Source organism: Crocodylus siamensis, chromosome 3, assembly GCF_052110815.1.
Source record: "Crocodylus siamensis isolate JL-2025a chromosome 3, ASM5211081v1, whole genome shotgun sequence".
Lineage (NCBI taxonomy): Eukaryota > Metazoa > Chordata > Crocodylia > Crocodylidae > Crocodylus > Crocodylus siamensis.
Window position 1 is genome coordinate 137020759 of NC_143397.1, and position 17829 is coordinate 137038587.

The 17829-nt window shown below is 39.5% G+C and overlaps 1 protein-coding gene across 6 annotated transcripts in view; it reads right to left on the reverse strand.

Annotated features, from left to right (window-relative positions):
- RELCH (RAB11 binding and LisH domain, coiled-coil and HEAT repeat containing) overlaps nucleotides 1–17829 on the reverse strand; it is a 130439-nt gene that overhangs the window by 22939 nt on the left and 89671 nt on the right. For 3 of the 6 annotated variants that reach the window (XM_090039315.1, XM_090039313.1, XM_090039311.1), the window contains 8 exons: nucleotides 16462–16618; nucleotides 15021–15144; nucleotides 12021–12069; nucleotides 10829–10908; nucleotides 9466–9572; nucleotides 8284–8383; nucleotides 3596–3678; nucleotides 2549–2612 (listed from right to left, as the gene is read on the reverse strand). In XM_090039315.1, coding sequence (XP_089895441.1) covers nucleotides 2549–2612; nucleotides 3596–3678; nucleotides 8284–8383; nucleotides 9466–9572; nucleotides 10829–10908; nucleotides 12021–12069; nucleotides 15021–15144; nucleotides 16462–16618 — 764 coding nt within the window. Of the gene's footprint in view, nucleotides 1–2548; nucleotides 2613–3595; nucleotides 3679–8283; nucleotides 8384–9465; nucleotides 9573–10828; nucleotides 10927–12020; nucleotides 12070–15020; nucleotides 15145–16461; nucleotides 16619–17829 lie in introns of all 6 variants that reach the window. The other 3 variants (XM_090039314.1, XM_090039312.1, XM_090039310.1) reach the window with 1 other exon arrangement.

The following is a 17829-nucleotide window of genomic DNA, read 5'->3' on the forward strand; positions in this document are numbered from 1 at the left end:
AGGTATTGTATTAACAACATTAAATAGGATTCTGAATACATTATTGAGTAAAGACCAGGAAAGTAGTAAAAGCATTTTTAGGCTCTCAGAGAAAACCAGAATATATAAGCTGGCAATGTTTTCTACTCTCAAACTGAAAAAAACTGAACAGTATTAACTTTGTTTTAAATTTTGTAAAGTTCCTCTGGGCATTTTCTGTGCTAAGGTTTTAGACAAGGTATTACCACTCTGCTCCACAGGCAGGTTTATAATAGTGAGCAAGGACTTATCTCAATGCATATTTAACATGAATCCCAAACTATAAAATAGTTACTTATCCATCTCCCAAGTACTTGTGAGTAAGTAGTCAGTGATGACTCACATTTTCTCAAACACATTATTTTAGGATTTAAGAACATGTTGAAATTGCAGGAAGTAGGCAAGCTCAGCAGAAAACAGCACATCCTTTTTATATCACTTACTATACAGACACTGTGCAGAATGAAGCCAACACTGCTCTTAGTATTTAACTCTGCAAACTTGTGAACATGATCAACAGTTTTGATCTACCATCTGTTTTAACACCCAAAACAAAAGAGGAACAATTCATATACTGCCCAGTTAGATTTCATTATTGGTTCCTTAAGACCGTAATTACCACTTGAAAGTTAAAAACAAAACCATCTATCTTATTTTATATACAACTTCAGCACTAGATTATCAAATACTAATTTTCTAGCTCAGGGGTTAGCAACATATAGCTCAAGCCCAAGGGCTCTGCCTATTCTTGGTACATGTGCTAGGGATGAGCAGTGAGGAGCTGTGCTGGGCCCAGACAGCCGCCAGCTGTGCCCTTGCCACTGCTGTTTCTTCTCCCTGCCTGCTAGCCTTACTGTCACTGCAGCATGGGTGCAATTTCCAGCTAGTGGGGAGCTACTCTGGAAGAAGGCATCTGAAAGCTGTGTGCACACTGCTGCTACTTCTCCCCGCTTCGCCCCCTGCTTCCAGCTGCCCAGACCTAGTACAGCCCCCCACAGGCTAGAAGCTGTCCCTGAAGAAGGGACAAGCAGTGCTGATGTTCATCTCTGGGCTCTGGAGTTGTGCAAATGTGGTGGCTCCAGCCAAAGCCTGTGCCAACAAGAGCTCAGAGTTCATGGCACATGTGCCTTGTCAACTAAGGCTTCACCCATGTCTTGAAGAGTCAGCTGTAAACCAGTCAACATGCAATAAAAAACGGTTTGGTAAACTGGAAGGAGAACTGGGTTAGCTGTGACTGAGGATGGGCAGGCAAACTCACTGGTCTTTCTTGGTTAAGTCATCCACACAAGACATTAAAAAGGTTATGACTCGTTTCATGCTCTAGCACTTACTGGTAACAACCTGTTAGTGAGATTAGCAAAGCATCCCTCTTCAACTTTAAAGAAGTATTACATCAGAATGTTGACCCACAAAAACGTGGTCTGATACTGAAGTACTAGTTATTTAAACAGCCAGCCAGGGAGTGGATGGCTGCAAGGAGTGGCAGCAACACAGGCACAGCTCCCAGCTGCCTGGTCTTGGGTCAAGCTCAGGAAACCCACCCCCCCACCACTGGTGTGCTGAAGCCACCTGGTTTGCATTGGCTTGGAACCGGGTTTTGAAGCCACAGGCTGGAACAAGGTGGTCAGTGGCTGATCTAGCTGAGCAGCAATTCTTTTCTTCTTCCTACTTATTCCTATTTAAACCTACTTCCTACTTGAACCTATGGCCAGATGTGGCCTGTAAGTGGGTGCAGCTTGCAGGCCAGATACACTGCACAAAGCCCATGTGAACAGCTTATCACTGGAATGCCTGCCACAGCCCCTCACATATTCTCTGAATTCAGCAGCAGAGGGAAGGAACAAGCAGTGCTGATGCTCAGATCTGGAGTTGTGCAAATGTGGTAGCTCTGGCCAAAGCCTGTGGCAACCAGATCTCACAGTTCATGGCACATGTGGAACTGGTACAAATGCAGCTATTTCTGATTTTAATGTTTGACTGGCTTTTTAATCTTTGAATGGCATTTTAATGTTAAAATAGGTTGAACATTACTGTTCTACATTATGTTCGGTTCTGTGCACATGAACAAGGTAGAAAAATGTTATAAATTTTTTTTGCTTACCCTCCTAATAAAGAGGGTTCACTCAGGGAAGAGTGCCAGTGCCTTACTGAAATATTTAACACCTTTTCCTAACAAGATTCTAAGCTTATTTATCACTAAAACCCCAGAATGCAACTTACTCATTCCCAGCTTGTCAACTGACTTCTCTCATGCTGCATTTTGTATTACTGTACTACATTTGGGAATCACTTTAGAAGGCAATCAGTTGGGAGACTGACTCCTAGCACAAGAAAAGTTACCTGCCATTTCTTTTCTCTTGTAGTTTTATATCATAAGTTTCACTTGGCAGTTTCTTTCCAACATAACCGAGAAGCTTAATTTATCAACAGCTTCTTCAGCTCTGGAGATCATCAATAAATTACTGTACTTGTCCAGCTCATTCATCTCTTTGTAAAAATCGAGCAACAGTTGGATATACAAGATTCTCACCTCTCTTTGAGTAACTGTTTCCATGATGGTACCAAATGCAGGAATTGTGGCTATCCTTACTGAGCTATACAAAAAGAAAAATGGTTAAGCTGTTTAAACATTACAAATTAAATTAATTAAAAATAATGCAAGTTCAAAATTAGTACTTTAAAGATGGATTAATTTCTAGCAATGACAAACAAAAAAAAAAGCAGACCAGGAAAAATGCTCAAAAGAGAGACAGGATTAACTCAATCTCAAGCAGAAACTCACAATTCAGGATCACTGGACAAGGTAACAAGGGCCGGAGCAACCCGCTTGTCAACTAAGGCTTCACTCATGCCTCGAAGAGTCAGCTGTAAACCAGTCAACATGCAATAAAAAACGGTTTGGTAAACTGGAAGGAGAACTGGGTTAGCTGTGACTGAGGATGGGCAGGCAAACTCACTGGTCTTTCTTGGTTAAGTCATCCACACAAGACATTAAAAAGGTTATGACTCCTCGTTCATGCTCTAGCACCTACAGGTAACAACCTGTTAGTGAGATTAGCAAAGCATCCCTCTTCAACTTTAAAGAAATATTACATCAGAATGTTGACCCACAAAAACATGATCCGATACTGAAGTACTAGTTATTTAAACAGAGATCACAGTTGTGCATTTGGACTACTTTGTAGTTTAATATTACAGGCTTTAGTTTAATTTGAAAAAAAATACTTAATTTGTGTAGCATTAGAGGGAATATTTTCCCATTCAACTTAATGCTACTAAGGCCAGAAACCGAAAGAATTTCGGAATTAAGTAGTGCTTGATTTGAAACATGAAATCGTGATTTTTTTTTAAAGTTTGTATGTTCATTCATATTTAAAATTAACAGTGTGGCCACTGCAAAACTGTCTTTACTTCAGATATTGCAGTAAACTATATTACCTGCAATTAAAAAGGAGTAACTTCAACTCCTTTTCCAAAATGTCCCAGTCTGATGCTGGAATAGCTATTGAAACTGATGTTTATTTCTTGGTAAGTATTAAGAGAGATGCTGGATGTATAAGACAGTCAGGAAACTTACATTTCAGGGTCACTGGAGAGAGTAATGAGAGCAGGAACAACTCTCTGAGCAACCAGAGTTTCATGTACCCCCTTCACCAACAGCTGAGTGGTCGGAGCAGGGGGGGGTATCACAGATGATGCACGGAAAGAGTGAGCACAGTATCATGGGAAGAAGAACGGCACAACCAAGAGAGAAAGAAAAACACAAAAAGCAAACCAAAATTAGAAGCTAAGCAAATACTGCTACACTAGTGCTTTATATATGCAGAGAGCATGAAGAAAGCTCCAGCGGCCAGGCAGTCAGCACACGCCTGAGAAACTATCTAGAGCTGTTCCAGCAGCCTTGTATGGTACAATTTCTATATTTTTGGTTATTCTAAAACTCAACTGAGCTCTTAAAGTTCAATATGTGGTTTAATGACTAGATCATTTTAAATACTGAAAGGATGCAAGTCAGACTTGGACTTTAAGTGTAAATGAACAGGTTTCAACTTAATGGGATTGCACTGTACTGCCAGCGCAAGTCTGACAGGTGCAAAACAAACTGCCTTGCCAGGGAGAAGGCAGGTCTTTTTCAAGCTCCAAACAGGAAGGAAAGGCCACTGTTACAAACACAAACTCTGCCTCCAATGCTTTTTCTATTTGGCAAAGCAAGCACTTTTCCAGATACCACTACACTCTCTTACAGTACAATCCTTTAGGAATACTTTAAATATAGCAGCCATTAAGCAGTATGTACACATCCTAAAACAGTCCTTGCTGGTCTATGCAGGTAACAATCTGATAATCAGCACTATCAGATTTCAAATACTTCCCAAAACTCTCTCTATGTAAGAGATCAGAAATTATTTATTGCAATGAATCCCAAATTTGAAAAACAAACAGTATGGTGAACCAATTCTTCCTTTCACCCGGAAATATTTGGAAATCCTTTCAAATTCAGATATCATAAGGGAATGTTAACAATCACTCCAGAAGATCTACATTACTTCCTCTTTCAGAACCTAGCATGTGGTTTCCCTGAATATAGTTAAGCAAATAGAAGTCTCTGTGCCTGGACAGCAAATCCTAAAGGAGAAATCCCATTTTTTTCAAGGAGTCAATCAAATGGGTATTTTATTTGCAATATCTATATGGTAGAAGGAAAGCAAATATGCTTCCTATCTTATGCTGCAAGTATTTTACTGTCTACTTGATTCATTAATTATAAACAAATGTAGAATCCTAACCTGCAGGTTTGGGGAGAAATTTGCCATGTCTTCCGATCATATCAATATTATTTCCCACCCCCCACATTGGCAGTGGTAGCAAACCAATTTTCTTGTCATTTTCAAACAGTGAAACCAGATAAAAGAACAAGGCTAGGAAATAGGGAAAGTAATACCCTATTACCATATTGAATATTATTAATCGCCTGTACTGGGACTTTTCATAGTGGTACTTCAGAACACATTTCTACATTTCAATAAATAAATACTTGTATGCTTAAGTTAAAACCCTTATTCGCTGATTCCACATTTTATTATAGAAATCAGTGGTGCAATACAGGGAGAAATGTGCTTTCCAAATGTCTGCCCTAGAAATAAAATGTTGGATGGATTCCATAATCCTCGGGCATTTTACTGCTCAACTGAAATCAAATAAGGCAGAGTGAGACAGAATGCATAAGGCAGGATCTTTTTTTAACATTACAATAGAAAATAGCATAACATAGTGTAGCAACTCCATAACTTGCTACACTGATATGAATATAGAATTTTCCTTTAGTCTGAAGTGTGATTATAAAATTAATACTAAAAATACTCCCCAAAAGCATCAAGATTTCCCACAACTGTTACACGGAATACTAATGCTTTCTGTGATTATGTATGATGAGGTCATCTGAAAACAGCCTCAAAATCTTAAGCAAATATACTGTTTCAAGAAAGAAGTTGGGATTCATGTAATTAGTATACAATTAAATGCCATCTCAGTTCTGTGAGAGTTTACTCTGCCAAAAAACATGCTTTATTTTGTGTGTTACATTTGAATGGTAAGCCAAATTCAATTAAAACCACCACACAGACCAACAAAGCTCGCAGCCCAGCTAAACATGCATTGTGTTCAAACCAGTACCAATCAAACTTATTTGCATCAATGTTAAATTAGAAGCAAAGTACCAGCTGAAAGGGCAATGTTAGATAACATACAGCACATTAGTTTATAGTGAGATTAAAACAGCTACATTTTTACCAAGTAATCTGATTCCACTGTAAACCTACTTGCTGTAGTTGTTAAAACACAGAAAGCCTAGACGGTATAGCATAGGACCTGCAAGCTGAGGGAAATGGGATGGGTATTAAAGTGGCTTTATGTCACCTTTGTGCCCTTATAATCTTGAAGACACCGAGGATCCTTAATTTAACTTAGCATTTAGGCTTAAACCATGGCAGTCTGTCTCAGCTACCCAGAGACTGCTCTGCTACTCTACAGTGACTAACGAAGTTCTCAACTGACCTGCCCCACTTCACAGTTCCAGTCCTCCTACATTAGGTTTTTGCAAGAGTCCTTGAAGAGTCCAACTATAAGAGTAGCCAAACATTGGAACAGGCTATCTAGAGAAACTGAGGATTCTCCATCTGCGGAAAATTTAAACAGCAAGTTGGACAGACTTCACTGGGATGGCTTAGTCAGGAATAATCCTGTCTTGAGCAAGAGATTGGACCAGGTGACCTCATGAAGTCCCTTCTAGTCCTCCTTTCCTATGATCCTGAAGGCAGTCTTAAGCATAGTACCTGTGCCAAGGAAATCCTCCCAAGGGAGGAACTAGAGCTTTTATCATGTAAAGATCTCTGTCATTAATCAATAGCTACTTGCAAACTATTGCCATTTAAGAATCCCCATAAAAGGGATTTTTTTTAAAGGGAAATCTCTAAAACTGAATATATGTATATTTTGCTTCAAGAGAAGGTTAAATAAGGACATTAGAAAGTAAATCTGTCAGACATCATTAAAAGGCTTCTTAAGAATTAACTACTCCTTTATCCCTCAATTTGGGGGGATGGAAGAAGCTCAAGCAACAGTTCTTTGTGACTTGATTACTGAGGTCTTTCAAAGACTTGCCAAGTAAAGAAAAGCTAAGCATTACTATTCTATTTGTGTCAAAGGCACAAACAAACATGAGATGATGTGAGGGATTACATATCATTAAAGGTGTGTTAAATGGCCAAATTAACATGGAAGAACCCGAAGCATAAAGACCAATTTAACCCAGGTCATACAACAGGTCTTTTAACTTCTGTTCCAGTGGAACCATCGTCTCATGCTTAAACTATATAGGGTTTTTTTGGTTTTGGAGCCTGTTTAGTTTCATGGTTACTTCTATTCCATTTGTCCTAAATCTACTGTACTAAGTAGGACCTGATGTACAGGGCCAACAGCAATGGGCCGCATTTTATTTGGGGATCTTTATATTCTATTATTGTAACAGAAGTCTTTTTTTGCCTTGAGTGCTACTCAAAATCTGGACCCCCAAAGGAAATATATCAAAAAAGAAAAAACAAATATTGGAAAAGCTTTACTGTTTTATTCAGTTCAGCAAGAGATCTTTTAAAAAAAAAAAACATTATGGTAGCTGGCAATGAGCTACTGATAACATATCATCTGATACACAAGCTGCACATAAATGCAATTAATAATACAAATTTTCTCTTTACTTCGAGCTGGCCTACTCTGATCCTATAACTGGATCCAAGTGGGTTCAATCCTATATCCATGAAGAACCCCACAGTAAATCAAGGCATTTGCTCATAGAAAAGTAGCAGAATCACATATACAAAGAACAGAAACTGGTTGCATGGTGATAATAATACATATTTCAGGTGTGTGAAAGACAAAATACCCAGATATCTTGCTGTTACTGAAATTGTTGAAGCTACTATTCTGAAGCATTAGAACAGTACTGCTCAATCTTCTGACTCTGTAGGGCCAAATCAGGCCCTACACCACCTATGCCAGACCCTGCAGGCTGGGACTGAGCTCCACACTACCCTGGGTGCCTGATCTAGCAGACAAGGCCATGATCGCCAGCATATGGGGTTCCACATAGGTCTAGAAATTTGGCAGCAGGGGATTGGTGATACTGCTCACCTGCTGCCAAATTTTTGGACCTGTGGGGAGGCCCCTAGGACTGGATGACCCCGTGTTGGGGGCTGGATCTGGCCCGGGGACTAAGCACCTCTACGTTAGAATATAAGCTAACTTGTGAATTATAAAATCAAATCCAGTAAGTGTTTACTAGCAAAACATGAATGAGGTTACAGTTGTCATTATGAAACTCTGAATGCTTGAGCACATTTTGGATCTCATTAAAAAATATAATTAACTGGCTTGAACACAATTCAGCAATGCTTTCTCTTAATCGGTGAACATTTTTCAGCATGCAGAGGTCAGATCTAATAATGAAATCAGAAGCAGAAGAAAACTACCACCACAAATTATTAAAGCATCAATTCTGTTCAGTGAAGTGTCTGCTATTAACAATACAGATGCAGAACCAAAACTGTGCAACACAATGATTTCCTGCTCCATCACACAGTACACAACCTATTTGTTCAGAAACATTTTTTAAAATTTAGAACAGATTAAACACGTATTCAGATAATATACATTTTTTAAAGTAGCGCATTGAAATTTCAAGCTGTTCATATGCATTTTTATATTACTTGCCTCAAACATTCTAGCAGCTGTGCATCGAACAAGAGCTGAAGTATGGACAACTCCGTACCACAGTACAGTTAACAGCAACTCATGATATGCTGGGTTGGCACTAAAAGAAAACAGAAGTCAATGTAATGCTATCTATGCATACAGAGGCCTACCTTATTACAAACTGAAACAACATTCCCAATTTCAACGTTTCCAGCCATGACATTTTGAAGACTAACACTTTTGGGAGCATCTTAACTCAGTTTTTGTGGTTGCTGGTGGGGGAAAATGGGTTGCATGCATATTCTTTGCAAAACTTCAGGAAAGTCACTTTGTTTTAAAACTCTCATTTAATCCAATGACAAATTACTCAAATAATTTGTATTTGACAATTTATTTTAAAATCACAGACATGAATTCACTACTTAAAAGTTTGAACTACCTATATATTGATTTTAACATTACATTTTTTTATCTAAGTTTTAGAGCTCAGTTTATAAAAATGTGCTCATCTTATTTGAACTATTCCAGTTTTTTTTGTTTTTTTAAATAACATTTTCAAGAAACACATTTAAAAATTTATTCTGCATTACAGGCACCTCCCATTTAACACTTTTGCTATAATGCTCGTTTTACATTGATACCCGATTCCACTTAACACTCAGCAAGTTTCATTATAATGCTCACAGGCATTGTACAGCTGGCAACACGGAGCGTACACTAGCACCACAATGCATCAGTGGCGCACAGCCCTCATTGTGCAATTTAGTGCCAGTTTGTTTCTGTCGCCATCTGCTTCAATCCCTGCAGCTACCCCTTAAAAAAATCCTCAACCAAGCTCTTCAAAAACCCCTGGAACTGACAGCCCTGATTCTGTCACTCTTTCAAGTGCTGAAAGAAGCCCTAAGAGTGATTTTGGTGGCTTCAGAAAGTGCAAAGTGAAAGTGAACCTGTACATAATTTATTAATTTCTTTTGCAATTTTGGACATTGTTTCAAAGTGTTAAATAAACCATTTACATACATTTATATGTCCAAATTACATGATTTTATAGTACTAGTGGGGAGCCACATTAACAAATTATATTTATTTACATTAATTCTTATGGGAAAATTGGTTTCGCTTAATGCTATTCTGCTAAATGCCCTGTTTTTCTGGAACCAATTAAGAGCACTAAGCGGGGGTTGCCTGTATATTCCTTACCCCAGTTCTACAAAAGAAGCCTTCAGACTATCAAGAGGAGCATGAGAGAGTGAAAGCATAGTCATCACATCTTCCAAGAATCCAACTAACAGCTTGCGGTCTTCTTCCTAAAAGAAATGATGCAACATAAATTGCATCTTTTGAGTTATGCCAAAAAAGCTGGTTAAAGATTTAAAGACAAGAAGTTCTCAGAATAAAAAAAGAAAGGATTTTAACTGGCTTGCACTTTTATGTTTCAGAATAAGGGAAATTCATTTGCAAAAGATAATTCAACACCATTTCAATGAAACCAAATGAGTAAGAATATGAAGGCAGTTAATTTTCTGGATATATTTTTTACTGTCCACTCACTGTAACCTGTAGAGATTTAACAAACGATCTATAATTAAAGTTTTCCTATTAGCATGCATGCGTCAGAAGAAGGATGTGCTGTAAAGGCTTTGTCTTCCTTAAATATTAAAAACGGCATTTCACAGCTACAACAACAATATACCAAAACTTGCTTGTTTCCATATTAACTGTTCCAAGCTTTTTGGCATTTAAAGGCTGACACCTGATTCCAGCTAAACAAATAAGCAAGAGCGCTACTATATTGTACATAATAAAGAAATGCATAAGACTGGCAGTTGCTGCCAAAGCTAGTACCATACAATTTGTAAAAGCAACATCAAACTGCACTGATGAAATATTTTAAATATAATAAGTTAAATATACTTTTAATAAATGCTTTCTGATATTGTTATATCATGTTCTGCTGTTGAAATGTCCCTTCAATCATTAACGCTCTTAAAGGATACTGTCACATGTTGTAAAAAGTGTTATATTTAGAATGTGTTGCTTTTGTTTTTTTTGTGGAGGAGAACTCAGTAAAAACTTAAGATACCAGGCAACAATCAGAAGGACAGAAAACAGCCCACAATAGGAAAAAATACGCAAGACATGGTAAATCAATAAAGCCACTGGTGCTTCACACATTCAGTGAATGACTAATTCATAACATTTATAAAGAGTTTCAGCTGTAGTCTTTCAAGATCTATACAGGAATAAAACCTGCATTTTTTGTTTTCTTAAATCAGTTTAAAAGAAACTTTCTCCTTTATTTTCTTTGGAAGACCACAGACTTTTCTATATAAATTATAAAGGACCACATTAAAAGGTCTGACTGGTAGGAGCCTTGTTTATGCTACAGTTCATAATAACTCAATTCATCTGACACTTACAGTAGAAGCTGGAATTAATGTCTGTGTATGAGAATTTCTCGACTACAGTAGAGCCAGTCATCCTAAAGTCTTTAAGAGAGAAAATGCAAATTTCCAGTGTAAAAAACAAGACATCTTACTTGTTTTTGAAAAAATATTGTTACCTGAATATAACATGTAAGGACTCCTGTTGCATAGATGGGAACTGTGGCCTTTGTCAGCACTCTATTTCCTGCTGTGGAATCTAAAGTCATTGATAGAACTATCAGAAAAAGTTAAATCAAAATTCCATTAAGAATAATCAATATTAGGGCAACTTACCCACACATACACTTTTATTTAAAACTGTTAAACATTTTAGCAGGGAATAGAACTAAATTACAGCTTTGTGTTCCAGTGACATGCTAGGCTTCAAAGCAGCAAAACTAAGAAGAGATATAGCTGCTATTCCTAAACCTCATCTGCACTAAGAGATTCTTTATTTAAAAAAATCCATGCTGTTGTTCACACTAGTTCAATTACACCATTGCTGGGAACACTGGAACGGCTAATGAAAAGCTCTCCAACTCTAAAGAATCGTACAGTACTGTACCATTAGACAGCCTCTAACCACATTTAATTATACTGAAAACAGCTTCCAGTGTTACCAATCATAATAGCAGTACAGCAGCACTACTAATGGTGGGAAGTTTGGGTGTGTATCTGTACCAGTCTTAGATCAATTTAATGGGAAGGTGACTGTCCCAGTTAGGAGACTCAAACAAAAATTTTTCCGAAGTGGGTGTCTAAAATCCTTATTTAATTATCCAAGTAAGGGGTCTAACATTTCAAAAGTACTAAACAATCAATAGCTTCCTTTGGCATTTAAATTTAAGCAGGTGGCAGGAAAATTTGGAAAAGACTGCAGAACAAAAGATAAATAGGCAGCACTGTCAATTTAAAATTAAACTTCATTTTCAAACTTTGGATTTTTTTTTTACATATAAAAGTGCCTGATGCTGCATTGCTTGCAGTTGTATAAGCAGCGAAATCTGCATCAGCGTGCAGAAAATGGCAGCGGTACACTTTTAACCAACACACATAGAAGGTATTTTAGTTCAAAAGCATACCACCAGCGTTTTCTGTGTGCTGATGCACATTTTGCCACTCAATCAATCGAGTCTGCTCCAATGTGCAAGATCTCAGGCGAGTCTGGGTACAAAAACATATGTGTATAAATGCCCTTGGATTCTAGACTTTAAATGTCAATTGTTCTTATAGAACACTTCTAGAGAAAAGCAGTAACTCTGGACTCAGTTCAGAAAATGACTTTTTTTCCTCTTTTTTTACACAGACAAAAATGAACACACCACTCACCAATATTTTCTTCTGACAATCTTAAGATTTCCTGGAACTGTGGTTTTACCTATAGAATGGGTATAAACCAAATTGAAGAAAACCTTTCATAAATCAAATCATTCATGTTTCTTAAAGAGTTAAGTAATCAGCAGAGGAAATTCTGAAGACACAGAGAACAATGCTTTAAAATAGGCGAAGGCAACATTTTGCAGCAGAACGCTGCTTTGCTTTCAGTGCTGGCTGCCCACCCTCTTCCCTGCCAGTGTTGCTGGTGCCACTTCCTGCCTCCTAGACAAAGCCCTTCACTATGCATGCACACATGCACATGGCTGCCAGGCAGCCTGGAGAGCACGTCCTACAGGTAAGTCTGATGCGGGGTGGGGGTGGCGGCAAATTGAGGTCCTCATATGGAGGGAGTTGGGTAGGACTGGGGCCTCTGCCCAGCCTGGGCGGTACAGGGGCTCAGTGCCATGCACAGCTGCGGGGGCCAGGTGGGGAGTGGGACAGAGACGCAGACAGCTCGTATGGGGGTGTGCGTATGGGGCCAGTTCCACTGCTGCATGTACTTTGGAGGGGTAGGGGTGGAGAGTGGCATGTGACCCCCCCAGATCTGTGCACGAGGTGGATGTGGGCTGCCCGCTGCAGGTTTGGGCTCCCCCCCTGCTGTGTTCCCCCTGGAGCCTCTGCAGCCCTGGCGGGCAGGACCTCTGCCCTGGCTTGCCATGCCGGCAGGGTCAGATGGGCTGCAGAGGCCCCTGGGGGAGGGCAGCAGGGCACAGAGCCCTAAGCCCGCAGCAGGCAGCCTACACCCAACCCCCACCCACCACAGCTCTGCTCTGGCTGTGCCACCCACAGGGGAGGGGGAGTGTGGTCCCATGCTGGCAGGAGTAGGGGGCTGTAGACTTGGGTGCCTGGCCCCATAGCCCTTGCAGCTTGCAGTCCTCTCTAGCATGGCTGGGAGTGGGGAGTCAGAGGTACCAGCAGGGCCATGGGCTTGGGAGCGAGGGGCCTGGATCTGCGTTTTGGTGAGTGATGGGAGCAGGGAGAGCTCTGATTTTCCATGATAAAAAACCCAAAATCAAATACCTAATTTATAGGTATTTAGAATTCATTTTGTTATAGTGATTGAGGCATTGGTAGGTATCCAAACTGCTTTAAAATTGTAACTATATCAATAAAACATTGTGTTCAACTGAAACATATATATACACACACATATACACATACAGTGGTGTTTCATTTTAATCACAGATTTTAGGGTTTTTAATCAGAGAATTTGCAATTTTTATCAGAGAAAACCAGGTTCCCTGCTTATAACTGAGCACCTTGTACAAAGTGATGTAGACAAGGTACAATCAATTCTTAGACCTCAGGTGCTGAAGTCTCTCAGGAATTCACATTGTCTGGCTCCATCTAAGCTTGAGTCACAATAATTATGTTTAATACAAATAAAAATTGAAAACGCTGAAGTTTTACAGCCCGAGTCAAGTATCTCAGCTGATTTGTCCTCAAACTTACTGAAAACTCTTCCTGCAAGCATAAGCTAAATAAAAAAAAATCTATAAAAAATGCAAGGCTTTTCTTTCTGGGCTCAATAAAAGTGATTTTAAATTAAAATTCCAAAACTAATTTCTTATTTGACTTTGACTCCACAGAACCTGCATCATTTTTTGTAAATATACCTTTTAGAAAGGAAATTATTGTAAGATAATGATTTAGGGTAAAAATTCACTACAAGTTATCTAGAAAGGGGTAGAATAATCTCCCCTAGCTTGCCATCAAGGTTCATATATTTGCTCAGTTATTTTACTGACCAAGTCATATATAATCTTTTAAATATTTAACCCTTTACAACCCAGGGGTAGGGCTTAAACATAGAGAGGTGGGACCACCCCAAGCCTAGGATAACCAGACTTAGGAAACTGGGTTGAACTACTGCCCCAAGGCTGCTCTGAAGGCTAGCAGGAGGGGAAGAGGGAAAGAAGAACTGTAATATGTGGGTCATTTTGCTTGGAGCCAGAGTGGTTGGAGCAGGAGAAAGGCCTTGCTCCCTGATATGCTTCAAGCACCACTGAAAAAGTTGAAAGATGTCCTACCGAAATAGATTGTGGAGGGGCCCAGTCTGAGTGCAGCTGGGAGAAGGACAGACTTAGACCCCAACACCAAGAGGGTGCACTGAAGTGGTGAATGTTTTTGTACCACCTGGAACAGCTTGGGTTGTGCACAAGGTGAAGACTCTCACCCCAAAGGATCTTTGTGAGACTGTTTAGAATTAGGCCTTTATGTTGCATTGTTGACAAGGGGTAATTTGATCAGGTTTCCATGCAGGGTTTCCTGGGTTACATGACAGATTATACTCTAATGCCCATGTGTGTAAACAAATCTGAGTTGTTTGTACCCTTTTGTTAAACCGGGGTACTGTTGGGGACACAGGGTCACCACAACCCACCCTCCTTCCCCCTCCCCATGTACCTCCCATGAGAGGGGTCACAAAAAAAAATCAGATCTTTGTTTACTATAGATCCTGCATTTGTTAAAACATTCTGAAAAAGCAGAATACTTATTTTAAATAAAATATTAATGAGGGACACAGATGACACCAAATTAGATGAAGCACACAAAATATACTATATAATATAATGCTCAGATAGAAAATTAATGTTATATTTGGATTAGGTAAACTATCCAACTTAACATGTTCATAAAGGAAGCGCCAAAAAGTGTGGCTAAATCGACTCTTCCCCCAGTACAATGCAGAATAGCAGTCTGTGAACCATACAATCAGGGATTGAGCAATAATGCAAGTTGAGAAACAAATTAAATCAAAGAGAAGTGAAGACAAAGAAGAGAACAAGGCCTGGAGCATTTTTAAGAACTGCAACTGAAAGCGTGGGTCAGCAATTTTTGATACTGGAATTATGTAAAGTGCCTTTCACATGCCCTCTTGCTACATGTACACAATACCAAACACCACATATTTCTGTATTTAAGTCCAAGCTAGATAAAGTACTGTGTTACCTTAGTGTTTGTGAATATTTTCCCAAATGTCCTGCAAAGACGCCAGAAAAACCTGGAAAACTCATGGACACAAGCAGTTGAGGCAACATTGATTTTGCCCACTATTTCTATAAGCTGTGGTAGCCTAAAAACAGTAAACAGAAGCACATTAGAAGCTAGCCACCTCTTTTTCTTCTCTCTGATAACCCTTACACAGGTGCTGCTCTTCCTACACCAATATCCTGCATCGTTCCAGTTCTAATCCTGGTAATAATGTCTAGCACTTGAACACATAAACACTGTGAATTTGTCACTTAAAATGTATTTCTAGTAGGGCTGTGCAAAGCTTCAGTAGCCGATTTGATCTGGAGGAGATTCGGCCCAATTTGGCAGCCGAATTTCTGAATTGAATTGGGAGACCCATTAATCTCTCTGACTCAAAATCAGAAGCCTCCGAATCGATTCAGAGCGATGCGGAGATTCGGCCATAGACTGTACAGGCAGGCACTAGGCAGTGCTGGTGGGAGCAGCTGGATGAGTCCCGGCTTGAGCCGGCAGCCCCAGGAGAAGCTGCGGTTCGTCCGGCTGCTCCCCCATAGAGGTGAGACAGGTAGTGCTGGCAGCCCTGGGAAGCCATGGGGGGCTTAGGAAAAATGATCAGGGGCTTTCCCCCAGCTCCTAGTTTGAGTCCTCAGTTACTGGTTTGATCCCCCGGCTTCCAATCATTTCCCCCAGCCCCTGCGGCTTCTTCCAGGGCTGCCAGCACTGCATGCCTTGCCCAGGGTGGGGCAGCCAGGGGAGCAGGTGGACAAGCCACAGCTTGAGCTGGCAGTCCCAGGACAAGCTGCAGGGGCTGGGGGGAAGCCCCTGTTAGTTTCCCCAGCCCCCGATCAATCCTCCCAGCTCCCGGTTCAATTCCCCCACCCCCCGTGGTTTCTTTTGTGGCTGCCAGCACTGCCTGCCTCACCCTGGCAGGGGGCCAGCTGGGGGAGCAGCTGGATGAGCCATGACTTCTCCTGGGGCTGCTGGCTCAAGCCAGGGCTCGTCTGGCTGCTCCTGCCAGCACTGTCTGCCTGTATAGTCCATGGCCAAATATCTTCCGATTCAGCCGAATCGAATTGGGACAGTGATTCAAATAACCGAATTGAATCACTTTCCCTCCGAATTGCTGAATCTGAAGTTAATACTTTGCACACGCCTAATTTCTAGATCGTGAAGAGATCTTTATGCACTTTGCTACTTTTTAGAAAAAAATATCGTTTACGATCGCTTAAAAGGCTGTATTTTCCTGATCACATTTGGCTTTGAAACTTGACAAAAGCTGAGAATTCCATTTTAAGGTATAGAAAGTTAAAAAAAAATAGTAAAAATATTAGAAAACAGATGACTTGCACTTTCCACATTTATAAATTGCTTACAAGACATGAAAAATTTGGATTGTGGGACAAAGAGGATAACTCACAATTGATTGACAACCCATAACAAAGTCTCCCAGCCTGTGGTACCCTCATGTTCCAGCTGGTAATCATAAAGTTGAAGCAACACTGCTAGCTGTTCACGGCTTCCAACAATAGTGGCTACATCTTGCAGAGGTGATGCAGGCCGTGGGAACCTAGTCACTGTAATAGCAAAGGGAAATAGCCACGAAGAAAACACGAAAAAGTAACTTTGAGGTGATGTCGGTAGATGTAAGCTAGTTATTAAACTGAATTTTTAAATCAAATTTGCACAGTGATTTGAACTTCTAACACTGTCAAAGTACTTAACTTTTTGTAAAGCATAATTCTTATAATAGATGGAGAAATGGAGATAAAGATGACACAGCAATTCTGCAGTAGAACAAGGAATAAAAAACTAGGTCTCTCAATACCTAGTGCTATCCTTTAAGCCACAAATGAATGTCTTCTCTATATACCATATAAAGATAATTTGATGCTTTGATAACCAAACATTTTATAATTCCATTACCCAAATAAAATTAATTTACAAAACAACAGGACAAAGGAGAACTTTGGTCAGGCGCTATCGAGAACTCTGTGGATCTACAGGCTAACAACAAAACTACTAGCCTAAGAACAGTATTAAAATGCTAACTAAATTGCATGAGTACTTTTAATATTCTCAGATCTACAGCACAGATACAAACATAAAATGTTAAAACTGTGAGAATATGATCTCTCTTCTATAGCTCAACTCAAAAGCATGCTTAGGCTTCCATCAAATGTTACCAGATGAATGGGAAGTCCAGGTATTACGTTCTCTCCTTTTGTTAAGGACAAATGGTAGAATACCTTATGTCCCAAACTTAGCAATTTCAGCAGGGGAAAGGTTTATCTTTGAACCATATCAGTGAGCAGTTAACAGTTATGTACTTCACTATGACAGTTAACTTCCCAAAGTCTATTTTTACACCTAAAACATTACCCATTTATGCATGTTTACATAAAGTTATTGTTTGTATACAGCTAACTATCCAAACACATCATATACCATTACATGTTTCTTATATAGCAATAATCAAGAAAAGTCCTAAGATGCTTGTAATTAAGCATACTTTTCAGTCTGGGAGATGGTTGAAAGTATTCAATTCTCATCAAGCTGTTGTGTAGGTAATCAATTAATCAATAGCTGAAAGAATCACTATTAGTTAAAAGTTTAACACTTCACTAGAGTGTTTTACTCAGAAGAGACTATGGCAGCAAAAGCTACTTTAAAGGATTTAAAAGTTTTTTTCTGGCTGTTAGTAAAGAGCTATTCTTTCAGAGAAACCTTCAGGAAGACCAACTTGGAATGCTTTGTATTTGCCTTCTGAACTTTTTATTTTTAGAAA